The sequence below is a fragment of the Globicephala melas genome, chromosome 4 (assembly GCF_963455315.2).
Source record: "Globicephala melas chromosome 4, mGloMel1.2, whole genome shotgun sequence".
NCBI lineage: Eukaryota > Metazoa > Chordata > Mammalia > Artiodactyla > Delphinidae > Globicephala > Globicephala melas.
Window position 1 is genome coordinate 10,685,385 of NC_083317.1, and position 26,564 is coordinate 10,711,948.

The window sequence follows — 26,564 nt, forward strand, 5'->3', positions numbered from 1 at the left end:
ACTCAAACTTTTCTACATTAAAAAGAAGTCTATAGGAAAAAAAATTGTTCTGTTCCCTTTCAAACTAACTCTGGGGTCCCTGCCAGCTCTACACCCATAGGTCCCCACCAGGCTCTGATCAGGACTTGCTCTCAAAAGGGGGTTTCAGCTTGGCCTCACCTTAGAATCACATAGAAGTCTGTAAAAAACTTGATGATGCCTGGGCCTCACCCCAGACGGATTCCATCAGAACCCCTGAGCTCGGGGCCCAGGTATAAGCAAAGCTCCTCTGACAGTTCCTCAGTGCTGTTCCAAGCAGTGTCAGGAAGCAGCTGAAGCCCTGAGGGCTGGTTATTGTCTTCCAGGTGAAGGCGGGAGGAGAAGCTGGGGGTGGGAGAATTGCCTCCATTAAACGAGGCAAGAAGCGAGCTGAGGAAGGTTGAAGAGAATTTGGAGATTACCCTGATGGTTCCATCTCCTTCCCAGCGGCAGGGAGCTGGGGATGATGTGGCCCACGGGTTCAAAATTCACACACATGACACCATCCACACACACTCACACGCAGACACACACATCTGCACACAACACACATGCACAGCATCCCACACACATATACACACACTCACGAATGTGCACACACACATACACACTGACATGTGTAAATCTACCCCATATATACACCTCACACACACACACATACTTCCACACATGTATACACACTCTGCACACACACACTCTTACATCCATACTCACATGCATCTTTTTTGTTTCACAAGAAAGAGAAAGATCACATTTTGGGGTGAATGAAACTCCTCCCTTGTCTGGTCCAATTCTCTCATCCTACGTGTGACGAAAAGCAGCTGTGAGGAGGGTCAAGGCGTGTGAGAAGTCCCCCCCTTATTTCTGGTCAACTATCCTTAGCTCTAGAAAGTATATTAGAAGGATTTTTTTTTTTTAAGAATTTTTTTGTGTGTGTGTGGAAAAAAGGTGACTAGGGGTTCTTCTCCTGGTTGGCAAAGAGAGGAGAAGGGGCACTTTTGTCCTCTCTTCCCAAGCGACTTGTCTCCCAAGCAGGGTGATAATCATTCCAGCTCCATGGGTCGCCACGAGGATTAACCAAGATGCTTCATGTTGAGGGACCAGGGCTGTTTCCGGCACTAAGTGCTCTAGAACAATATCATCTCCCCCACTCACCGACAGAGCAGGGGCTTTGTGACCTCACTGGACAGACATGTCTCATTGGGGGTGACACTCCAACAGTGGGTTGTGGGACAATGAAAAGTCCGATACCCACATGTACACACACACACACACGCACACTCAGTGGTGGATCGTCTGCTGAGCAGTGAATTTGGGTTTCTTCCCAGCAGTCTTTCCTTCCTGCCCTGCCCTTTGTAGGGGGTGCTGGGCTCTGTGCTCGTTGCCCTGGAGGAGATTCAGGATGCCAGGGCAAAAGCCTGAGGGCAGGCCCTCTTCCCCTGTAGCTGAGATGGTGCTACTTGTCCTGCAGAAGGTAGAGGAGGACAGGGCTGCCTAGAGGAGAGAATGGGGGCAGAGCTGTACCCAAGCCTGGGGCCAGACAGAGCCTCTTGGGTTGGGGGAACTGCGGGGTCCTCAGCCTATTCACTCTTGGTCCCCCTGGAGTTGGCTGGGTCTCCTGGGGCAGTGGCCTTGGGCACACACCTCAGTGGGCCGGATCCTAGCCTTGAGGTTGTTAGCCCCAACAGGACTGCAGTGCCTAGGTGCCGGGACCACAGGGTTGGACGCAGGCACATCCGCATGTGCCCACAGTGAGCAGCGGGGAGAGGTGGCCTCAGCATCCTGCCAACACTCTGGCCTTGAGGGTGGGGTAAGGAGCCTCTACAATGCCCAAGTCCAGTGTGACTGATTTATATCAGTAAGAGACTGTCTTACAGAGTGATGAAAGTCAGAAAGAAAAACAGATATCGTATATTAACGCATATATATGGAACCTAGAAAAATGGTACAGATGAACCAGTTTGCAGGGCAGAAATAGAGACACAGATGTAGAGCACAAACGTACGGATACCAAGGGGGCAAAGTGGCAGGGGGTGGTGGTGGGATGAATTGGGAGATTGGGATTGACATATATACACTAATATGTATAAAATAGATAACTAATAAGAACCTGCTGTATAAAAAAAAAATTAAATTCAAAAATAAAATTAGCATAATGTTTCCTGCACAACCAAGTTTGTGCAATAAGACTTGAAGTAGCACATGTAAACATACATCTGTGTATATGTGCGGCAACTCTTTTAGTTTATGGGATTTGGTGGGGGGAGGTTACGGTTGGTGAAACCAGTTTCCAAACATTCCCCCTTTTTGGTGACAAGCACAATTTGTGGCAGGTGTGCCAACAGAACCACACTAATACTTACACACTGAGTTAAGATTTCTGTTACTCTCCGTCTTTGAACCGAACAAACTTGATCTCCCAATTATACAAAATGAATTTCAATGAATTAAGCATGTGACAGCATTCTACCTTAGAATATCCGTTACCCAGGCAGTGGAGAAGAAAGAAGTACAGAAGTGTTTTCTAGAAAAGCAGATAGTAGTGACTCTTAGGGCCAAGGGAGAAGGTTGTGACTGGGAAGGGGTGTGGGGTGTGAGGCTTCTGGAAAAGCAAGGTTCTATCTTGAGTCCTGGGAGGTACTTAAAAGGTGTTGCCTTATAAGTCATCAAGGAGACATATACCTACTGCCTCCTGGTGGTCCTTCTGCCACCCTGCACATTCTCCAAAGTGGGACGTGACCCAGGTGAAGCTTTGTTCTTTCTCCCAAGTCCTTAGTATCTCCCAACAGAACCTGAAGTCAAGAAGGGGAAAGCCACAAGGCATAGCATCAGGGGAAGGAGTGAAGGGAAGGGTTCTCTGAGTTCCTCTGGCCGCCCATGGTGCAATGCTTTGCTTGAGTCCAGACCCCACCCACTTTACTGCCTGGCAGGCTACTTCTTGGTCCTGCCCGGATGCAGGCTTGGCCTCTCCCTGGGCCAGTGAGGGTGGATGCTTGTGGTCTTTGTTGGCTTCCTTTCTGTCAGGCTGGACAAGATGTCCCAAGCTCATCTTGCACATTTCCTTCCCCAGACCTACAAGCAAAGGACCCCTGATTCCTTCTGTAGGAAATAATATTGAGAGACCATAATCTGGAGGGTAGAGTATACATTGCTACTGAGTTTGTTTGTTTGTTTTGGTTTCTGACACGATAAGCAGTGAGGTTCATTAGTTTCCATTTTCTTGCATATTTTAGAGATCATTGTGTTTTAGTTTTCTTTTTTTACTCTTGTTTTTTTTAAAAAATGTGAAATGTTTACATTTTCTAGTCAAAACTATAAAACAAGATACATTCAGAAAAGATTTCTCACTTTTTTTCCTCCCTCCTGTTCTATCCCTTCCCCTATAGGCAAGCATTTTTAATTAGTGTTAGGTTTATTCTTCTGTTGTTTATATTTGAAAATGCAAGCAAGTATGTATATCCTTTATCATTTATACACACACATATATTTACACAAAGGTAACATTATACATTTTCTTCTACACTTCTGAGCATGTTTCTCATATCCATACATAACTGAAGATTGGATGAGAGAGAAGCAAAGAATTGTGTCTTGGAATTGACTTCATTGTATTATATAATGTTTTCACATCGCTCCAGGCCACAGGGGCCTGTGGGAGAGGAGGCAGAAAGGGGTGTCTGAACGGGGGGGGCTCTAGGACCACCATTACCACTTCAACCAAGGAGCCACACTTCTACATATTTAGCATCCATATCAAATTTGGTCTGAAAATGGTTCCTGCCACCAGAAGAAAAATTCTAAGAGAAAATGGCCACAGTTATCAACCCAGACCCACTGATTCTAGCCTCTGAGAAAGTTGCTTGGAGAGCACAGGTTTCATGTTAACTTTACTATGCTAGGTTAGTCTTACTGTCTGGCATTGCCTAAACTTGAGTCCCAAGAAAACTTTGTGGCAAGAAAATCTTCATCCATTCAACAGTAGAGAAAAGGACCCAATAAATCAGTTTGTCCACATCTTCATTTGAGGGAACCCATTATTCACATTTATGAAAGATCTTTAAGGAGACAAGAAAATACAAAGGAAATTAAAGAGGCTGCTAGAGTTTGAAGTAAACTGTCATTTTGCCTTGAGTATATAAAACTAAAGTCCTTTGTAGACGGGGTATTGAATTAGCTCAAGAATTGGCAGCCCCAGTGAAAGACAGGTATGCAGGCTGACTTTCTTTCACTGTTCGCCATACATTTTCTGCCACCTGGAAAAACCACTCTTGATTGTGAAAGTGGACAGGCAGCAGGCACAAAGTCCATGTGTACACAGACATAAACCATATATGTGTCTAGGCCCCACCGGACACATCATGACTGGTACCCTTGGGGCCTGGCACAATGCCTGGTGTATAGTAGGTGCTCAGAATGGTTGAATGAACAAATATATTACACTTCATCCTCATGACCCAAATGGAAATGAGTGAGGAACTTGGCTCATCACTGTTAAAAGGTTGCTTTAGGGGCTGAATTGTGTCTCCCCCAAATCTCATGTTGAAGCCCTGACCCCCAGGACCTCAGAATGTGACTATATTTGGAGATGGGGTCTCTAAAGAGGTGATTAAGGTAAAATGAGGTCATATGGGTGGGGCTTAATCCCACAGGACTGGTGTCCTTATAAGGAGAGGTTAGGACAGAGACACGTGGGCACACAGAGGAAAGGCCAAATAAGGACATAGGGGGAAGGTGGCCATCTGCAAGCCAAGGAGAAAGGTCTCAGGTGAAACCAGACCTGCTGACACCTTGATCTTGGGCTTCTAGCCTCCAGAACTGTGAAAAAATAAATTTCTACTCTTTTGTTACGGCAGCCTTAGCAAACTAATACAATTGCCAATCTCTCTCCAGACCTACTACAGATGCAATGTCAAAGTAACATCTTGGATGGCTTGCCATTCCCATTCCCACGTCATACAAGCCAGAAAGGAATTGTTCTGAGTGTGTGTTTCATGATGCTTTGAAATCTCAAGTGTATCTATGGGACCAGCTCAGCTGTAAGAAAGCCCTTTATGAGGTCATCATCCCACTCTTGCCAGATCACTGCAGATGGAGACACTCAAGCTTTGAAAAACACTTGAAGAGATACCATGCCTCACTTTGCAAAACCTCTTTTAAGAAACATTATTATCAGAAATCTATTCAACAGCATGAAGAGGAAGCAATGTCTCCAGTATTTGAAAACCCTGAGAACACTGCAATATGATGGGTTTACAACTGTATATTTGGGGGAAACTTATATCCCTGAGAGTCTTGTAACAGGGGAAGATTTTAGTGATGGCTATTCCATGCCAACTCCAACTTGGTGTATTGTGCATGCTGGTGGTAGTCAAGGATGGATGCCTTGGAAATATCGGATGTTCCTAAGGGATGAGTTATGCATCAAACAAGAAGACAGCCTCTTCTCTGAGTTCTGTGATGTGGCAAAGAAGACCTACGGGAAGTGCACCATTGTGGTCAAAGACAGAAGGCAGCAGGATGAGATGAAGCCAAACGAAGACACAGAATCCGAGGCCCAGGTCCATGTCCCATCAGTCCTTAACTTAACGAACATCACATGTTGTCCACAGGTGGCCAAGTCCTATGGCCATGAACTACTCTCTCTGCCTTCCGCTTACAGTTATCTGAACCCTCTAGACTCAGCCTGGTCTTCTCTGAAATGGTTTATCATCAATTACAGAAAGGAGTTTTGTTTGCAGTCCACTGATGGTGTCTATTCTTACAAGTATATACTCTTCAGTGATTTAATTAGCAAAGGGATTGAAAGGATGAACCCAAGCAAATGGAGAACACTAACTAACAAAGTACAAAGATGGGAAAACTACTATCTTGGTAAATTTTCTGAAGTGCGATTCCTCTAACAGCAGGGCCGTGCTGTGGGCATGATCTTTACCAATTCTGTTGGGTTTGATTCTGGACCACTGCAGCCAAAGATACTCCAACAATGACCTCACAGAGATGCTGTGAGGACTGCTCCCTAAGGGCATTGGCAAAGTGCTTATGGTTTGCTGAAGGTTTCATTAAATCTTGTTGGTAAATTAGTGATCTTGACTTTCATCTGGTTAAGGCCACTCTGAGGGCTATTATGTCAGTGAGAGGATGAGAGTTAACCAAGCCCAAAGGAGCTGGGAAGTGAGAGAGATGAACAGAGCTAAATGTTGTGTGAGGAAAAAAAGAGAACCAAGAGTGTGCTCACAAAAAATTGAAATTAACTAGTGTGCCTACCGGTTTCAGTCCACCAAAATAATCCACAGGGAGCCGGCTTGCCATCAACAGATGTGGTCCAGATGGTGGCTGAACAGGCTCTTTCCCTTCCATTGCTTGAAAGCAAGGAGGCAGAGGGTGAGCAAGAGACATCCAAGGAAGTTAAACCCCAACCAGATCCTCCAGGCAAGTTGGTGGTCCCCATAAGGAACCTGGAAAGCTATGACAGTGATTGGTTCAAGTGGGACTTGGTGGGTGAACAGGTGACGTAAACAGGACGGTCTACAGAACCCACTTATCCAATCCGTCTCCCATTCCAATTCCAAGAATCCCAACGGGAGGTCACTAGCCTGTCATGCAGTTGCACCTCGGGGCCCTGGTTGCTGAGCCACCTGTGGCTAACGGCACCCTAAAGTCTGGGGCTGCTGCTAATGGTGGCTGTAAGGGTTTGTGGTGGTATTTTTCACTTTTATAAAAAAAAAAATCCCTGCCTCCTATTAAACATATCACAAAATTCACTCTTGTTTATGTATGCTCAGGCAGTAATTTTATAGCAGAAGTAATTAGTCTGGGGTATGTCAAAAACAATGTCTGAAAATTGCTACCAACTCCCAACAGACTTGCCTATATATCAGATGGTGAGGCCAGGTTCCACTAGCCAAGCACAGAAAAATCAGATTCTTTGCTTGTCTTCTGCCCTAATTCCTTCCTGAAACTCCCTGGATTATTTAGAAACACTTTGTCAGAAAACAGATGTTCAGTGCTTTTCAGCAACTAAGCGGTGGACTTCTGCAGCATCCTGTTTTTATGCATTTTATCTGCAGATGAATCACACTTACCACCTCCAACCACTGGGAACCAGACACTCTCAGCTGCACCTCCCACTTTACAGCCGACCGTGCAGTATGAGTTTCTTGTGGCCGCTGTGACAACTACCACACACTTGGTGCACTAAACCAACAAAAACGTATCCTCTCCCAGTCCTGGAGGCCTGAAGTCTGAAATCAGTTCCGCGGAGCCAAAATCAAGGTGTCAGCAGGGCCACGCTCCCTCCACAGGCTCTAAGGGAGAATCCATTCCTGGCCTCTTGTGGCTTCTGGGTGGCTGCCCGCCTTCCTTGGCTTGTGGCCACATCACTCCAATTTCTGCTTCTGTGGCCACATTACTTTCTCCTCTTCTGTGTCCAATCTCCCTCTGCCTCCCTCTTATAAGGACACGTATGACTGCATTTAGGTCCCATCCAGATAATCCAGAATCATCTCACCATCTCAAAATCCTTAATTTAATCACACATGCAAAGATTCTTTTTCCATATAGGGTAACATTCTCAGGTTCCAGAGATTCAGACCTGGATACATTTAGGGACCATTATTCAGCTGAGCACAGGTTCTAAAGAAGGTTTTCTTCTGCCAGCTGAAATACTGCATTTCCCACTGAAATACTTCACTTCCCAGCACATTTCCCAGGGGTAACACAGTTACCCCTGGTGAAATGGCTCTCACTGTGTGGTACTTTTATTTTTAAACCTTTTATTTATTTTGTTAAAAAAATTTTTTATTTTTTGGCCATGCTTCGCTGCACGAGGGACCTTAGTTCCCCAACCAGGGATCGAACCTGCACCCCCTGCCATGAAAGCGGGGAGTCTTAACCACTGGACCGCCAGGGAAGTCCACTGCATGGTACTTTTGTGTGGTTTTTTTCGCTACCTGTTTCATGTATGTTTCAGAATTTATGTTCCTTAAGGGTAAGTTAACAGGACTCAGACCTCCTTGGTGACTTCAGTGTCGGTGGCCTGCGTTTGGGATGTGAGTGCGTTTTGCCCCTACGTCGCATTTATCTCACACCTGTCCAGAGTTCTGTAGTGACAACCACTAACAGCTATACACGCTTAACTCACTTAATCCTCACAACAGTCTGCGATGTAGGAACTACCATTGTCTCCATTTCTCAGAAGGGTAAACTGAGGCACAGAGAGATACGTAACTTGCTCCAGTGCAGAAGAGCTGAGGTTCAAATCCAGAGTTCCCAGGTAGAACTGTTATTCACACAGCCTCTCTACTAACGAGCAGCTCAGTTCACCCTCAAAACAACCTCTCAGGTAGGTCCTATCACTTTCCCATTTTACAGATGAGGAGACTGCGACACTCAGGCTAGTCAGAGCCTAAGCCCGTGTGCCCAGCCGCCATGCTTGGCTTGGTTATTGAAACACGGTGTAAGGCTTGCCTCTGACATCAGACAATCAGCTGGCAAAGTGGCTGCCTCCAACTGGACACAACAAAACGTACTTCAGCACAATATTGAGCTAGAGGCAGGTACTTTTCAAAGACACACTATTTTGCAGTGAGAAAAAAAATGGGAGGTTTTTGGGTTATCAGATGAACAAGATAGACCGACAGGAGCTATTTTTCTGGGAAAACCGAGACGATCTAATAAAACGAGTTTAGGATTGTATTCCTTCGAGGCCTTGTTCAATCATTAGAAAGCAAGTAGGGAAAAAGAGAACATTGGTATAACCAGAGATCAAAGGGCCACGGGTAATGTGCAATTGAGTTACATAATATTGTACTCATAATTAAGAAATTCTGCTTTATGCCAAGCATGGAAACTTCCAGGAGAACACAGTGGAAAGTACACGGGCTTCTGGGAATCGGATGGATCTCGTTAGAATCGCAAGTTTCCAGCTTGGTAACTATGAGACTTTGGACAAGTTACTCCCTGAGGCTCAACGAACTCATTCGTAAACTAGAGTTGAGGGCTTAAACACTTAGCACACACCAAGCCACTACATCATGACCAGCCCCGACTCAGCGTTCAGTAAACTGGAGCTCCTGTTACTGCAGTGCAGGCTGGGCTTCCAGCAAGCGCATGCACAGTTAGAGCTGCTTCTCATTTCCTTTTCACTCTTTGTGGCAAATTCTTGCTTTTTATCACTGGGTTGTAATCAGAGTAGACACATCTTAAGATGTGTCTTTTGATCAAAGGAAATTCTTTTCTCTGGCATTTCTTTTAAGACCGTCTGCGATAGGTTAGGGAATTAAGGATAAGAGGTCTCTTCTGGTGGTGTGGACAGCAAGGATGGAGAGTACAGCCTGGAACCTTTTGGGAGCAGCACTTGTATGAAATAAACAGTAGGTGAGGGCTTCCCTCGTGGCGCAGTGGTTGAGAGTCCACCTGCCGATGCAGGGGACGCGGGTTCGTGCCCCGGTCCGGGAGGATCCCACGTGCTGCGGAGTGGCTGGGCCCGTGAGCCGTGGCCGCTGAGCCTGCGCATCCGGAGCCTGTGCTCCGCAATGGGAGAGGCCACAACGGTGAGAGGCCCGCGTATCGCAAAAAAGAAAAAAAAAAAAAAAAAAAAAACAGTGGGTGATAAGGCCCAGCAGCCCTGCAGGTGTGGACACATCTTCTGGAAGACCCTTCGTGATGTTGGTGGCGCTGACTCCTTCGGAGAGGTTGGCTGAGGGCACATCTCAAGCACTTTGGTCCTCATCAGGACCAACAACCACATGCCCACTCCCTTCCTGTGGGCCAGGCTCCCCCTGAGGAAGTGGCGCGTTGGAAAATGTGCTGCCCTGGAAAAAGCCCAGAGGGAAATAGGTTAATGGAGCTGAATGCCCACTGGCTCAGGCCTTGACCACTCAAGGAAGGTCCAGGCTCAACTGAGTTGATCGAGCTGCACCTGGCCAATCAGGGGACCGAGCTGCCCCCCCATCCCCGCAGGCGGTACACATTCCTTCCATTTGTGATTGTTTTCCATGTACACAACATTTTTATATACTTGACCTCATTCAGTTTAGACAACCACCCGGTACACAGGCAGGGCAGTGATCGTTAAGCTCATTTTACAAATGAAGACAAAGTGGTAACTGACTCACCTGGAGGGATGCCCACCTGTAGTGGCAGGAGGGTCAGGACTAGAATCCACGTCTTCCTATCAGGAAGTCCTCACAGCCCTCTCTAGCTGGTTCTATGGGTCAGTTAGGATTAGGTCAGGCTATGAGTAGTGGAGACCTAACCACAGAGATTTAAACAAAATAGAAGGTACCCTCCCATCCCCCACCAAAACAAAAAATGCTAAGGTGGCAGTTCAGGGCTAATATGATGGATCCACGATCATAAAGAACTCAGGGTCTTATCTTTTTCCTCTACTGTCCTAGACTTGGTTCCATCCTCAACGTCACCTCATAGTCCAAAATGGCTGCTGAAAAAGCCATTGCATTAGCATTCCAGGTAGCAGAGAAGGAGAAAAGGAGGAAGAAGGGCTCATCCCTTTTCTTTTAAGGGGCTTTCCAGGAAGTCTCACACTTAAACCTTCCACTTAAATCTCATTGGCTAGACTTAGTTGCAAGGGAAGCTGGGAAAAGTAGTCTTTATTCTGGGTGGTGATGTGGCCAGCTGAAAATCCCTGCTCCCCTTCCTTTGGGTGTTACCACTCATCCACTTACCAAATATTCGAGCACCTTCTATGTGCCTGTAATGTGTGGCCCGGACAGGGGCCCAAAGAAAGTAAGCTCAGGCCCTGGAGGCAGTCAGGTTGGTGGTGTGGAGTACCTCTCGGTCAGTGAGATTTTGGAGGTGTGGGGAGTGAGGGCTCAGAGTCCAGGGCCTGGCTGGGGAGTCAGGGGCAGAGCGGCAGGAAGAGGTGAAACTGGAGCCGAGGCCAGAGGAAGAGCAGGGACTTCATCACAGTGGGTAGAAGAAGAGGTCAAGTGTGCCCAGCTTACCCACTTCCCAGGGCACGGGGTATGTGAGTGCGCGCGCGAACGTGTGCGTGCAAGTGTGCGTGTGGTGGGTAGGGAGCAGTGTGAGTGGAATGAAAGGAAGAATGCAAGTGTGGAAGGGACAGGATGGAAAAAGAAAACAACGTGTTGTATGAGGAGTTTGGGCTATTCTAGAAGGAAAGGAAAGACCCTGAAGGGTGTGGTGCAGGATGATGGGTTAGGGTGGGGAAGCATAAGTTTTCCCACCAAGGAGTCCAGCTCCTGGTTCAAAACCCATGTGTGGTTTTCCAGGCCTGACCGCAGGCAGTTACAAAGGTGTCACCCAGCAGGGTTCATGGGGGCAAAAGCCACCCTCCCCACAGCAGACTTGGTGACAGCCAGGGCCCTGCCGTCTCTGAAGGGAGCTGTAGTCCACGGCTCAGGCCCCTGACCTGGAAGGAGAGGGGAGAGGGGACTGCAGGCCCCAGGTCCTTGGACTCTGCCCACTGCACCCAGCATCCCTCCCACGCTCAGAGTAGAAGGACTTGCCTCAAGCTAAAGGGGAAACCGAGGCCTTTACCCAGCACAGCTTCCCTGGGTATCCCCTCGCCCTGCATGTACCGGGGCCTTCAGTGCCCGGCCCCCAGATGCCATCCACCTCCAGCCCGGCCAGGTTCCCTTCACTTTTCCTGTCGCATCTCCTTCAGCCTGTGATCATGCTCAAGCTTACTCCTTCTGGAAAAACCTTTCCCTCAACCCTGCCTTCCCCTAAGGCTACCAATGTCTCTGTCCCCACCTTTGAGGTGCACAGCAGGCGGCAAAGTTGGGAGAACTTCTTTTACAATTTTTAAACAATCAGCTCGCCGTGAAGTCCCTCCAAGTTTAATTCAATGGGGCTAATTGTGAATCTTTGAAAAGTACAATCAGTACATTAGAGTGTCCACATCTGGAAACTCAAGGGAGATACTGAGCCAATTATTTGAAATCTAACCAGTTATTTGTAATTAACATATTGCTCAGACAAAAATTTGTTTCCTGACTTTGCAGACCACACACACACACACACACACACACTTGAAATTAGGATGCAAACAGCACTGTTTCTATTTCCTCATACCCTCCCCACTTCCCACAGCCTGGCCTCTGTCCTCATCGTGTCGTCTTGAAGACTTGATGACCCACGACTTGGAAGAACAAGAACGCCTGCCCACCCGCCCTGTCCTTGCACGGGAGTGAAAAGTACAGGTCCAGAGCTGAACTGCGAGGTCCACATCCTGTCTCTGCCTCTTGCCAGCTGGGGAACCTTAGACAGAAAGGTTAACCTCTCTGTGCCTCGGCTTCCTTATTGTGAGACAGGGACGGTGACACATGTTGGGGGTAACAGATGTAAAGCAGGAGGAATAGTTAAGGGCTAAACAAGGATTCGCAGCTACGTTCTCTCCCCTGCTCCCCAGCCTATTGGCTCCAGTTGTTCCTTCCCAGCCCGGCTTCTGGCTCATCTCCCTCTGCTCATCGTTTAAGGCTCCAAAGGAGATTCAAGGACCACCTCATCGGCATCCCCTTGGGGTTTTCAAATTTGTTCACAGATTCCTGGTCTCTCCCGCATGGCTTCTGATGCCGTGGGTCTGGGGTCCAGCCCAGGAATCTGCACTTTAAACAGCCTCTCGTGTGCGCTCACGCTTAAGAACCCAGCCATAATCCTCTTTTCCCTCCAGACTCTCCACCACCCCTGGCTTCCCTCCAACAAGGACGAGACCTGTGGCATCTCAGCACAGCCGGGGATCTCAAGTCGGCAATACTGTGCATGCGCAGGCCCGGCCCCTGCAGAGGCTGGGAAGGTCGCATCCAGGCAGGTGTGCTTCCCTGAGATGAGAATTTGGTGACGGACGGGCAGGAGATGACCTTTTTTCAAATGCCCCAGATTTTTTGTTTGAAATATTCAGTTCCTGAAATATATTATGTACGTCTCTGCCTCGTTAAGCAAAGTATATAAAGACAGTTTCACCTTTCCTTAATGTCATGATGGGTGTCGTTCCTGGTGTGGGCTTGGCGATCGTACAGACGAGTTCTCCGCCTGGTCTGCTGCTCAAAGACCGTCTCTCTTGCTCTGAGGTATTTCTGCCGCCAACAGCCCTTCTTCATATCTGATTCTAGTATGTTGTAAGCTCAAAAACCAAAAACGTGTTAGGAGCCCATCTAACAAGATGAAATATGATCTGTGTGAGGGATCCTGGGGCTCTCTTGTGCACGGAGGACGCAGATTCCAGTTTACGTTCTTTGAAACATCTTTCAGCTGCCCAGGGACGGTGGTCTTATGGAATCGTTCTCAGTTATGGGCCCGAGAGAGAGGCTGGGTAGGTGCAGTCAGATGGGGTCCTGGGTGTGGGCTTTACCAATCACTCCATCCACCCACGTGTTCATGCATCCAACCACTTATTTAAAGTCAAGCTACAAATCTACTGACTTCATGTACACAGGGTTGGAAAAGTATCAATAACTCCAACTACAGTAAGTCCCCTACATACAAACCTTCAAGTTTCAAACTTTCAAAGATGCAAACGTGCATCTGGTTCCAGCAAGGAACCAGAACCTGAGCCATCAGCGTCAGGCGTGAGTGAAATTGCAGCTTGCCCTCCGTCTCCTGTTGCTGATGACCGTTCAGCTCTACCATCTCCCACCTCCTCTCCCTCCTCCAGTCGTAACTCTTCTTGCCTGTTCACTCGATGCCAGCCCCTATATGCCAGCTGTTGTACTGTACTGCTGTACTCTTCAAGGTACTGTACTGTAAGATTAAAAATGTTTTCGTGTTTGTTTTTTATGTATTATTTGCGCGAAAAGTATTATAAACCTATTACAGTACAGTACTATAGAGCCGATTGTGTTAGCTGGGTACCTAGGCTAACTTTGTTGGACGTACACACAAAATTGAACTTCCGAACGCACTCTCAGAACAGAACTCGATCGTATGTAGGGGACTTACTATAGTGATTATCTCCCCCTAGTGGAAGAAGAGAGTATCAGAAAGGTTAACTTAAACCCCAAAACACCGTTTACAGAAAACCTGTGGGTGTGGTCAATGGTTTATTCCTATCCTTAGATGATCTGCTACCGAATTTTCCAAGAAGACGGCCAGATGTTCCACCAATTCCAAAACTGAGTTCTAAATCCCAAAGCCTAGAAACACACCTGTGTTTAAAATAAACCTGAACCTCTACTAGATGGGCATAGGGTCTCCGTGAAAAGCCAAGGCCACTCTGCATCCCCTGCCCTTGGATTTACGAGGCATATAGCTGTAAGTACATATGAGGAAAGGGTGCCCAGAGGTAGTGGGTGTGATGCCAGGTGTGCTGGGAGCCCATGATGCCCTCATCCTGCAGAGAGGTGAGGAAGCAGAGGCCGAGGCCCTAGCGCAGGAGCCTAGAGCAGGGTGGGGGGGTCACCCGCCAGGCGGCAGAGTCCGCCCTGACAAAGGCAGGAGGCTAGGCCATGGCCCAGGGTCAGTTCTGGACCTACCTGAGCAGGTCAGGGAAGCGAGGGTGCCAGGCTGCATCTCACCTCTGCCCTGGTCATCTGCTCCTGCAGCACGGGACCCAGGCCACCGCGAGGCTCCCAGGCAAAGGCCAGAGCAGCATCCTGCAGGGAGGCTGAGATGCGAGCATGAGGGCAAGTCCCCTTCTATTTTGGGATTTGTAGCTTGTAGAGTCAGAGTCTCCTGTATTTAAAACTTTGATTCTGTGTAAATTCTGTTTTCTAAATTGTGATTAGGAGCAGCCAGCAATCACAGTAAAACTTAAGAAAAATATAATTCCCTTTATTCCTCATGCTTAAAATTCCAAGTTCTGCCAACCTGGGCCAGGATGGCGTGGGGCAGGGGGGAGGTAGGGGGAGTATCTACTAACATGCCCTCACGCAGATTTTCCACGTGGCTGCCTGCAACGAGACCAAACATTCCACCATATTTGTGGCTTTGGTTACTGCTGCCTCATTCCCCATCCTCTGTGGTATCTGGAGAGAAGTGAAAAAACAGGAACCTTTTAATAGAGACCTCAGTCGGTTAGGGGCTGAGTCAAAAGACTTATGGACCCCACTCCTCTCAAATATTACAGTCTGCTGAGCATGTCCCGCCCTTCATCTCATATCAGCAAATCGGAACAAGCAGACTGGTGGGGAGAGGACAAAGCACACCTGGGATCCTCTTTCCTCCTCACAAACAGGCAATTCCTCCTAGACTTGGTACCCACCGGGGCAGGAGGGTCTCATCCCGCACCCCTCCCTGCAAGGACCTCACGGGTCAGCAGAGGCACGATGCTCCTGGAGCAGCGAACAGCCCCTCCCCCCAACAATGAAAACACAAGAAAGAGCCGAAGTGATCGGAGGAGAGAAAGAGGAGGAAAGGAGCGTAGGCACTAGGGCAGCAGGTTAGAGGGCTGGAGGGGTGGGTGAGGGACAGCAGGCTGATGCGACAGCTACGGCCCCGTCGTCTGTGGAGGTGCACCTGTGATCTGGTACCCACGGCTAGGAGATGCTAGAAATGCAAAAGTCCCTCCTCTCACTACACAGAGGGGTGTGTGTGTGTGAGGGGGAGGGGGAGGGGGAGGGGGAGGGGAGGGGAAGGGGAGCGGGAGGGGGAGGGGGAGGGAGGGGAGGGGGAGGGGGAGGGAGGGGAGGGGGAGGGGAGGGGGAGGGGAGGGGAGGGGAGGGGGAGGGGAGGGGAGGGGAGGGGAGGGGAGGGGGAGGGGAGGGGGAGGGGGAGGGGGAGGGGAGGGGGAGGGGAGGGGGAGGGGAGGGGAGGGGGAGGGGAGGGGAGGGGAGGGGAGGGGAGGGGAGGGGAGGGGAGGGGAGGGGAGGGGAGGGGAGGGGGAGGGGAGGGGAGGGGAGGGGAGGGGATGGGAGGGGGAGGGGCAGAGGGAGACATACACCTACTTTGGCTTATTCCAAAGACCGGAGACACCCTTTTTACAAAGGTATTTTATTTTAGTAAACAAAATACTGGTTCTTTTAAAAGCACAGAAAAATTCACATCGTTTTAAGTTAGACTATAGGCTGGGAGTTTATCTTCTGACATACCATTCAATAATTAAATCTTTCATCTCAGCCGGAGTCCACTCAAGCTGACATTTAAATTACAAAATCTAGAAAGGAAGACCAAAGGGAGAAGCATGAAATGTCTCACAGAGTAAGAGGATTGTTTTACTCGCTCAGCATCAACCTTTATGTTCAGCCATTTACACTTAAACAGAAACCACTGAAGCATATCTATTAAGGAATGAAGTTTTAGCATCACAATTTCCTTTCATCTAAAAAAAAAATCCCTTTTGTTTAAAACAAGGCTCCAGGCCAAGCTTTGATAGGCTGCCAGCCTAGGACGGGGAAACGGGCTGCCCCGGTCAGTTCTAGGCTCAGCTGGACAAGCCATCCCTCCCTACTTCACTGACGGGCCTCTACTGACGTCTGTGGGAAGGAAGAAGCGTTTAGGGCCTCGCACCTCGTCTTTTCTTTCTCTTTGCGGTTAACACACAAAATGATGACTCTGTGGATTAGAAATCCAATCAGCGTTTCAAGGGAAACTGCCTTCCCTCACCTTCTTCGATTCTGAAGTGCTCCCTCTTGCCCCTCTAGTGTCGACTCATGAATTTCAGTCAATAAAACATCTTTTTTTTTTTTTTTTTGCGGTACGCGGGCCTCTCACTGCCATGGCCTCTCCCGTTGCGGAGCACAGGCTCCGGACGCGCAGGCTCAGCGGCCATGGCTCACGGGCCCAGCCGCTCCATGGCACGTGGGATCTTCCCGGACCGGGGCACGAACCCGTGTCCCCTACATCGGCAGGCGGACTCTCAACCACTGCACCACCAGGGAAGCCCCCAAAACATCTTTTTTTTTTTTAAAAAAAAAGGCAAGATTTCATAACAATAACTTCTTTGGCCTGGCAGGGCATCCAGCTCACTAAGGACCAGTGAGAGGACGGTCTCCTCCCCTGGGGTGAGAAACAGGAGCTGAGCGCTTCCCGCAGCTCCCTCCCTGAACTCGGCATTCAGGACCAGGACACAGTACGACCACCGGGAGGGACACACTGGGGTTGAACTTTCGACCTGGGTTCAGTTCTGGTTCTGCTCTTCACCATGTACAGTGGGGGCCACTTTTCAATCTGAATGGACCACACAGGGCCGTCAGGAGTGGTCAGTAACATCGCTGTATGTGCAATGCTCAGCAAAATGCTAGCCCAGAACAATCATTCAATACGTTATGACAATTATTACTCATAAGTATGCTTTTCAGCCTCAACAAGTCTACGAGTATTGTAAGGGAATTCACGTCTACAGAAGTCTGTCTCAGAGTGGACAGAGGTTTTGGAGGTCACCAACCCAGTGGTTCCTACAGTGACCTGTTGCTGAGAAGACAGCACAAGAATCACCTAAAAAGTTTTCAAAAGAACAGATGCCAGACCCAACCACAGGCAGAATGGCTCTCTGAGGCTGGACCCTGGGAATCTGCATTTTAACAAGCACCCCAGGCAAATCCTGATCATTAGGCAAGTTTGGAAACCACTGATCTAGAACTCCCTGCTACCATATTTGAATCCTCTAATTTTTAGAGAAAAGCATAGAACTCAACCTAAGAAGTGATGAAACTGGGTGAGCACAACAGAATTTAGGAAACTGCTAATTGTCCTAAGTTCGATCTGTAAGTGGGTGTTTAATAACTTCCTGGTGCCTTAACTCAACAAACACATTCTGGGCACCCCCTGCGCTCTGGGACAGGCACTGGGCTACAACGATGAGGAAGACTTTGTGCCCAGTGAGGCGGTCATCGGGAAGGCCCTCTGGCCAGGGGACCGACCAGCAAAGGCCAAGGGGCACGAACGTCTATCGTGGTCAAGGAATGGCCTGCAGGAGCGTAGAGAGGGGCAGCAAAGGGGGCAAATGTGACCAGGGTGAGGATACACCGGGAAGGGATTTATATGCCATACCTAGGAGTCATTATCCTGAGGTTAGCAGGGCTTCTTAATCTTAGGTACATGCAGGGGTCTTAAATGACCTGTGACCCCACTTCCTCCCCACCCCTGTCTGCAATTTTATGTACAATTTAGGTGTTTCTAGTATGTGAGCTTCTGCAGGGAGAAGGTCCACAACTGTCATGAAATTCTCAAGAGTCCTGTGACCCAAATCCTGTTAAGCACCATTGCTCCCAATGAGGGGGAACCTGCGCAGGCTGAGAGCAGAGGTGTGCCCTGCGGCTCACCAGCAGACGGGGCTCGAGGGTCAGGACCTGCAGCCCGCACCTTATACACAGCTGTTCTACCTCCTGTGACAGGTGGGGCTCCGCGCTCGCCCACAGTCTTCAGACCGAGGGATCCGGAATTCTCTGAACTATCACATGCGAGGACAGGCCCGCCCTAACCCACTGTGCAGTCTGCATTTGCAAAGTCCCAGTACCTTTGATTTCCCTTTAGTTATCCTTCTTCTCTGACTGCTTCTTCTTTTCAGCTTCCAGTTTTTGCCGTTTTGCTTCCAATTTTTTCCTTTGGTATACTTTGGCTCCGGCAAACGCCAGGCAGAGAATTAATGTTTTCGCTGCCAAGATATACAGCAGCAGGGGCACGTGTTCAAGAACCTTAAAGAGGAAAGAAATGATCCTAGATGATCTGTAATTGATAAGGAAGGTTTCTCTCATGCTCCTTCATTCAACACACGTTTCCTGTGCACCCATTATGCACCAGGCACTACACTAGATGCTAGAGCTTCACTGATGTAGGACAGACGAGGTCCCTGTCCCCGTGTCACCGACAGTCTAGTTTTAGGTGCCCTTCATCACTCCCTTGTTGCTGGCTTCACAGAGAGGACCACCAGTGGCCTGCAGACGTCATAACTCTGCTCCCTCACAACCTGACCTTGCACTCTGCCGATCACCTGGCCCCCTGCGTCTGAGGCAGCAGCTCGGTCCAGTGCGAGAAGCCGGAGCCAGGGGATTGGTCCCAGCCCAGCTCTGCCACTGACTGACCCACTGACAGACTGTGCGACCTGGGTCCGTCACTCGACTTTCCTGAGCTTGTGCCTCTTCACCTGCAAAGGGAGGCTGGACCAAAACTTCCTTCTGAATTCTCCACCCTTATAGGATGCTGTGATTTCCTCTTGGTTCCAGCTACTCATTAGCACTGGTATTTGAAGATAAAATAAATATATAAATAAAATACAATAAAACTTAAAACATTAAAACTTAGCTACTTGTTTATTGTTCCTATAATTTCCTGTCGGAGGGAAGTTTTAACCCATTGGCAAGAATGAAGTCTGGGGAATAACCAGGGATTGGAATTACTCACTTTTTGCACCAGCAGCCTTTATTATGAAATTCTGTATATCACAAGTATCTCAAGGCAAATACTACACTAGTTTTGTAAACATGATTAGTATGACCTGAGTGATAACTATGGGCTTTCTGTGTGATTAAAAATTCCTTCCCAAATAAAGTGAAAAGGTATGCCTTCGTCGAGAGATCATTATTCTAGAGGACGAGGTAGGATTTAGTCCAATGAAACCATTAGGTTAAATGCCAAACATCACTTCTTATATACCGCAGCAGTATAATGAGACTCTGCGACGGACAGTGCATTAGTCCCTCCCTCCAATGGTTTCACTGAAGCTCATCTGAAACTAGTTAGTGAAACCTTTAGCTGAGAACAGTATGCTCGCAGACGTGGAGGGCTAGAAAGGATTTTAAACACGACTTGGTCTACACCTTGTTCTACACACGAGGAGAGTAAAGCTCAGGGCAGTTGAGAGGCCCGTCCACGTTACACGGCTAATTCACGAGGAGGCCAGAGTTGGAACAGAACATTCCAACCCCTACGCCAGTTGTCTTTCCATTGATTCTTGATTTTAATGTGGTGGAATTAATGAAATCAACAAGTTATGTTCCAAGAACACCCTGAGTAACTAGATAATGGTTTTCAACCACAAAATCATTTTAAGGTAAAGAACACGCACATCATATGCACTTCAGAACGCTCGCTCTGGCCACAGTGTAAAAGACTAAAAATGTTACAACAGTGAGAGCTCTTATCCTGACGAGCAGAAGCAGCTTAGAATACCGATGTGGTGTCCAGGTCCTTCCTGCCTCAGACCTATGGCTAATCTCCCCGACCTTCCCCCAGCAACCCTCTAACTCATCTACTTTCTTGAAGGTTCACATTTTAGGGACGAGGATTGGCTCCATGTTTATAAGCCAGCTGAGAAAGGAAAGGTTGCTAAATTGTACCTCCCTGGAGGCAAAGGCCACCAGTTTGGAGATACAAACTTCTTTTTACGTCCACTAGGACTTCCCGGGCTAACCGAACCCTGGCTTGCTCTGGCAAAAGCTACCCTCTTCCAATTCTTTCAATCTCTATGGGAGAGCCTCTGGAGTCCTGTTATAACCAAGCCCCCATCACAGCCCATGGTTCCCGTGACCTAAACCCAAAACTTAGCTGTGGCAGTTACAGGAATGTACATCACTGCAACCAGAAGTTAGAAACCCACTGAAATGGAAACACAAGAACAAATGGACCCAGGTAAGTGGTTTCAGTATTTACTTTCTTTTTAAAGGCTGTGGAGAGAAGGTGACAAGAGGCAGAAGTTTCGGGACTGAGAAGGGGCAGGGCAGTGGCAGTGGAGGTCAAGGATACCACAAGGGCTAAAGCAAAAGGTTTCAGGGCCCCTGTTCCTGCAACACTCTTGGACAGTTTTGCTAAACCTTCAGTCGTGTTAAATCTCCTCCTCTGATTTCCTTCTAACAAACCCCTCACGTTAACTCCCCAAACCTGCAAATCTTCAAGGAAGTAAATGAGTAAAATATAGCTGGGTGGATTAGATCTGTAACAATTTTCTAAACAAAATCCCAATACCTGTGTCATGAGAATGACTGACGTTTTAAACACACTCTGTTGCTAAGGTACTAATACACAAGTAGGGCTGACTGTCGCTGATGGCCACAGGCCGACCGAGCTAGAAAGGGAAGCACAGGATTCACCGGGGCCTCCATAATCCTTCAACCTCCTGGGGGGTCACCGCAATCAGGGCAGGAGAGGCCATTCCTTTCTGACACTACATGGAAGGGCGCCCCCCTTTAAACATGAAGCTGCTCCCTGGTAGCCCTGGAGCTGTGTGTCTGCCCGAAGTTGGGAAGGTACAGGCAGATTTTGTTCCTGACACAGGAAAGGACTCCTTTTGTGACAAGCAGGATTGGCCTGGGTGGTCAAGTGGGTCGATGTCACTCCACAATTAAAAAGAAAACTTTCTCTGCGTAGCGCCTCACCGGTACACATCAGAATCCCCTGGGAACTCACTAACCCCAGGCCTACGCAATCAGAAACTCTGGGCATGGGGCCACATCCGTATTTTAACCAGTCCTCATGGTGGTCGTGCTACACGCTGTGGCCTCGCGGCACCAAGCACACGGTCTGACCCTCGCTGGCTGACGTGGCCTCTGGTACCAGCTACCGCCTGTCGTCAGGCTCTGCAGAGGCTAAAAAGCCTTCCCTACATCTCACCCCACACTGCTCTCTGCTTCCCCTACCCCACACCCTCTTACTGCCTTGTTTTTCCTTCCCAGCCTTTCTACTGGCAGCGCTGGAACCCCAACACAGGCGAAACAAACGCTCCCGCATCTCCAAGCCCTGCCCAGAATGCTCACTCCGACTGCTGAATCTCAACCAGGCTCAGTCCCCAGAGCCCTCCCGCAGGGCCCCCCAAGCCCCATGGAGCTGGGGAAGGAGGGGGGTCTGTACTCTCCCGCCTCCCTGATCCCGCTTCCAGACCTTTCCACTTCTTGCGATGAAAGCCAGCGGCTGTTCTGAACAAGGAAATGCTTATGATAATTGAAAAAATACATACAATGAGTTTGAAAATACACACATTACACATATATGTGGAAAAAGCACGGGAAGAAAATACACCAAAATTGTTCATAGTAGCCATCTCTGGACAGTGAGACGATACATGATTTTGATTTGATTTGATCCTTTTCGAAGCATCTATTTTCGTGACTGCTCTCTTAGCCAACCTCCAACCTACCCCATTCCATCTCCTTCCGGGAGGTAACGTGACACTCCCCTTCCCTCTCCAAGACGTGCTGACTATGCCCACAGCCCTCTGAATGCTTGCGGCTAACAGGAAACTCTCTGGTTGCCCTTGAGCTTCTGCTCCCACCAACTGCATCTAAGGTTTTACAGGGGTCAGTTGTGTTTATTCTGCAGCCAGTTTACTGAAGTAGCACTTGATGTGATAATAGATAATTTATTTAAACACGAGACTCATGAGCTATGACTGTGTAAAGGAAAGGCTGTTTCCATGAAAACTAAGTTGCATGCTTTGAAAGACTCAATTTGAACTGGAAAAAAAATGCAACTGTTGGCAACACAAATGTAAAAGATTAGAGAAGCAGAGCATAAAAATCAGGAAAGATCTTGTATGCAGAGTGCTTCATCAGATCTTAGTCATCCACTTTAAAGAAACCGAAGTGTGAAATTATAGGTGAAACTTCAAAGGCATGTTTTTTGCAAGAAAAGTGAGGCAGACCTGAGGGCAGTTGGTGTCCTCTCGAAGAAAAGGCCTAGCCTTCCTCCAGAAGTCTGGCACATAAATGTACATTTATCTGTCTTCATTAAAAATATTATGTACTCTTATGATTCTTGCTTTAATCTACTTTTCTTCCTTCTTTTCTTGCTTCCTAATCAACTCATCCCTACAGAACTATTATTCTGAATTTTTACGAGCAGGAGAAGGAAAAACCCCAAGCCATCAATGTTTAATGGTATTCTTACCTTCCAGTTCATGCTGGGCCAACTGGGAGCTCCCTCCTGGTCAGTGCGGGCCACTCCACTCAGGCAAGTTGGAGAGGGGGCCGGAGCGGCAGGTCTCACTGTCCTGGTGGGGAAGAGAAGAAGCAGGTCAGCGTGGGCTTTCTAGAGCAGACCACCTTAGGGAGACTTCCCTTGCACGAGAGAAGGCCCATGAACAAAGACGGCAAGCTCTGCAGAGAGGAGGGTAAGCGTCCCCAGCAAGGGGACCAGAGCCTGCTGGGAAGCAGAAGGCCTGGGTGAGGGTCGAGCTCTTGCTGAGCAGGAGGATGCCCTTGGTAGCTCTTCACTGGGGAAGGGAGCACAGCCAAGCGGAGGTGGCGGCGCTGCTCCTGAGGGGACGCAGGCTCCCATTCCATTCATCTGTAGACGGAGGAGCCCAGGTCCAGGATCTGTTCCTCCTCCCACGCCCTGCCTTGAACGAGAGCCGGTCTGTGGATGAGTGTCATTTTATTTCTCAGGTCCTCTGAGTGTTCATTCAGGTAATCTTGGCTTTTTAAAATATCTGGAGGGAAGGGAATCAGTGATGGGGGAAATCAATATCCTAAGAAAGCCGTTCAAATCGAGAATTCCCTCTAAGACGTGAGGGAGACCTAGGTGAAGGTGAGGCAGGAGGTGACAAGGCAGGGACACGGCTGGAGCACAGGATTTGCTCTGAGGCCTCCTGCGTCACTATTTTTAGAATACGACACATACCCCAAGAGTCAGAAGACTTGAGCTCTGGATGAAGAGCCTACACACTCTGGTAAGTGACTTCCCTCTGGGGGCCTCCGTCCCATCTGCAAGTGAAGATGGGGGTGTCAACTAGATGGGCTCTGGGGCCCCTACTTTTCTTGCAGTTCGGCGACTTTCAGCATAATAGTCACAGCTTCGCTTTACTGGGCCCGGCTGTGCTGAAGTGCACTACATGCGTTAACTCAGCTAGTCTTCACACCAGCCCCATGAGGTGCAGTTTACCGTCTACACTTTGGAGATGAGGAAACAAAGTTTCTGTGACACGTCCAGGGTCACGGTGGGGACTGAGATTCGAACACATCCAGTGCGGCTCCGGAGTCTTATCCTAATGCAGACAGAGAGCTTTGCGGTAAAAAAGCATGGGGATGCTTCTCTTTAAATGTACTTACAATTAGAATCAAGCAAGCAGAAAATTTCACAGGCCTTTAGAATGGGGCTGATGAGATAAACTTCAGGGATGATGGTTTTTAAAATTTTCACTTACAAAAGCATCTAAATAGAGAAAGTTCAGACCTCATTTACTCAAGGTCATAGTATGTTGAAAACAAGCTAGCAGTTGGCACAAGATAGCCAAGTTTTCCCCGTGACTTTTTCAAAGTCAGATAAGCTAACAACAGGAATTTACACCATAAATCTGTTTACATGCGATGACCATGACTGAAGGTGTGCGTTACCTTCACGTATAAATGGCCTGTTTGTCTTTAAGTAGCAGCAGATTCTGCCCTGCACTGGAGAAATATTTCCTACCAGGTTATAACCTGTTGCTGGAATTTTCACTTTGAATAATCTCTAATAATCTCAGGAATCAGCCATGCTGTAAATTAAAATGTTTAAGGTTGTGCAAATTTTATCTTTACAACGCCTGCTTTTACTGAGTTGTCTGCAGATATAAGTAGACACGTTTGGCTGTTCCCCACACATTTTCTGAGCCCAAATTACATACTCAGTGAATTGAAGTAGGTAAGATATTAATTCCCAAGGTCAAGGACCACGAGTAGGTCCAAAAAGGTTATGGGGGAAATAAAAAAACGCCCAGGGGTCTGGCCCTCTGGTAAACATGTGACCTTGGATGAGTCACTGGGCCTCTAAGCCTCAGCTCCCTTGTCTGTAAATTCTCCTTCAAAGACTGGATCATGAACACTAAGCACCATGTTCCGCACATGAAAAGCACTGAACAAATTATCAACCATAACTGTTCTGATAAATACCTCTTTCCACTAATGGACATGTCAAGCTGCAGGACACAAGCAAGTGGCATCCAGGGCAACGTGTGACAGCAGGGTATAAAGCACCACCACTGGGCAAGCAGGAGAAATGGACTCTATTCTTGGTGGCACCAGTGCCAAGGCATGTGACCTGGGGCAAGCCATTAGCCTCTCTAAACCAAAGTGTTATCATTTTAAAAACCAGAACCCGAAGAACAACGCTGCAACACTGAAATGCCTAAGTCACCACTCTCTTTGATATCACAGAATCTGACTAAAAATATACTGGCAGCTGCCTCAACATCATATCTAGAGTGATAAAATTCAATCTCTTTAGGAAAGAAACATATTTAAAGTCCATCTGCAAAGCAGTGGAAGGGGTGCATTGAGGGTGGGAGATGAGAGGGCAAATCAATCAAACTCATCCCCACCCACTGCCTCCAAATGATAACTTTTCTCCATCTCCCTTAAATTACAGGCTCCAACTCAGCCATTTTTGTAGCACCCTGCAGGACTTCAGCAAATGAGAACAACTGAGAAAGCTAAAAATATCATCAGGCTATTTGCTCTGCTGCCATATGTACACCTGGTGCAATATTAGAACCAGGAGGCAGCTGGCATCTGAGGGCTGAACTGCAAAAGCCAACAAGACCGGGACAATTTTGAGAGGCATAAAATCTGTGAAGTGCAGGATGTTTTAAGCTTCCCCTGGAACTATCCACCGTCTTAGCTTAAAACCCAAAAATAACAATGGCTTAGGAAGAAATAGTTCTCTTTCCTTCACTGCAAAAATATCCTGATTTCTCCTTTGCCAGATTTCTCCTAAAAAACAGAAGAGCCAGTGGCTTATTCTGATTAGGCCAATTACAGCAATATGGACAATGTGTAGTCCACAATTTTCTTCTTGGCACACCTAACACACCCAAGGGTCGGTCTGTCTCTGGGTGTCTCATTCCAGCCACTCATTAGGCTGTGTCCTTAGTTTGAATTGTCCGAAGCTGTTCTCATTCCCCGTCTCTACCGTTTTCACCCCAACACTTCACCCAGTCATCTGAAGTAGAGGTAGGTGCGGGGAGGAGAGGGTTCCAGTTGAACCTTGGGTATCACTTGGTCGACCTCTGAGCCCCACGCCCGGGTCAGCCGGGGTTCCCAGGGCGACGGGCTGAGCCTCGGCTCCTCCGTAGCCGGAGGGCCGGGCCAGGGTCCGCTACAGCCGCGATACCTGGGAGCAACGCCTGCTCCGCTCAGACCCGAGGATGAGGACCAAGGGCGACCACTGCTTCCCCGCGCCCCCCCCAGTCTACAGAACATTCCAGGGCATTCGCTCGCCCCCAAATCTCTCTGGCGGGAACCACCACTGGGTCCCCCCCTCCGCCTGCGTGCCAGCCTCAACACGCCGCCCCCGGCGCCGGATCCGCCGATCTCGCGGCGCCTGGACAACCTAGCCAGGCAGGACGCTCTGCGGGGTGAAGGGGGGGAACGTGACCGCTGTCAACCCCGCGGTCCCCGGGGGCCCGCTGGAGAGCGTCCTGCAGAGAAAATGCAAAAGTGGGGCGGGCCGCCGAACTCCACAGCGCCCCCAAAGAGCTGCCGGGTCTCGGGTCAGGATTCGGCAGACACGGACGCCATCCACTTACAACTCCAGGCCACGGAAGATCCAGCTCGCCGCCAGAACACGAACCACGACTCCCACAATGCCGCGAGAAAACTACATGTCCCAAAATGCACCGCTCCGCGCGCCGGCGCAGTGGGCTCCGGCCACCTCGGAGTGTGCGCCGCTGCTCGCGCCGGCGCAGTGGGCCCGGGCCGCCTGGGTGGGTGCACCGCTCGTCGCGC

General features: G+C 48.7%; 2 protein-coding genes across 8 annotated transcripts; one reads left to right on the plus strand and one right to left on the minus strand.

Moving 5' to 3' along the window:
* Positions 1-2,058: 2,058 nt before the first annotated feature.
* Positions 2,059-26,495, minus strand: SMIM11 (small integral membrane protein 11). Of its 7 annotated transcripts, none has more exons than XM_070045416.1 (5): positions 23,746-26,359; positions 23,485-23,567; positions 22,753-23,293; positions 18,392-18,569; positions 2,059-9,830 (listed from the first exon to the last, which is right to left on the minus strand). In XM_070045416.1, exons 3-4 carry the CDS (start codon positions 22,762-22,764, stop codon positions 18,405-18,407), a joined length of 177 nt encoding a protein of 58 aa, XP_069901517.1. In that variant the 5' UTR covers positions 22,765-23,293; positions 23,485-23,567; positions 23,746-26,359; the 3' UTR covers positions 2,059-9,830; positions 18,392-18,404. The 7 variants fall into 7 exon arrangements, with proteins under 7 accessions (XP_069901517.1, XP_060153807.1, XP_030736688.1 ...); XM_060297824.1 differs by lacking the exons at positions 2,059-9,830; positions 23,485-23,567 and adding exons at positions 15,912-16,090; positions 26,366-26,485 and having other exon boundaries at positions 22,753-22,855; positions 23,746-23,848; XM_030880828.3 differs by lacking the exons at positions 2,059-9,830; positions 23,746-26,359 and adding exons at positions 15,912-16,090; positions 26,366-26,437 and having other exon boundaries at positions 22,753-22,855.
* C4H21orf140 (chromosome 4 C21orf140 homolog) lies at positions 5,148-5,918 on the plus strand. The gene has a single exon (XM_030880920.1). The coding sequence runs from the start codon at positions 5,148-5,150 to the stop codon at positions 5,916-5,918; it is 771 nt and encodes a 256-aa protein (XP_030736780.1).
* Positions 26,496-26,564: the final 69 nt, after the last annotated feature.

Coding starts and splice junctions, on each gene's coding strand:
- C4H21orf140 (XM_030880920.1), top strand. CDS start 5,148: ATGCCTCACTTTGCAAAACCTCTTTTAAGAAACATTATTATCAGAAAT.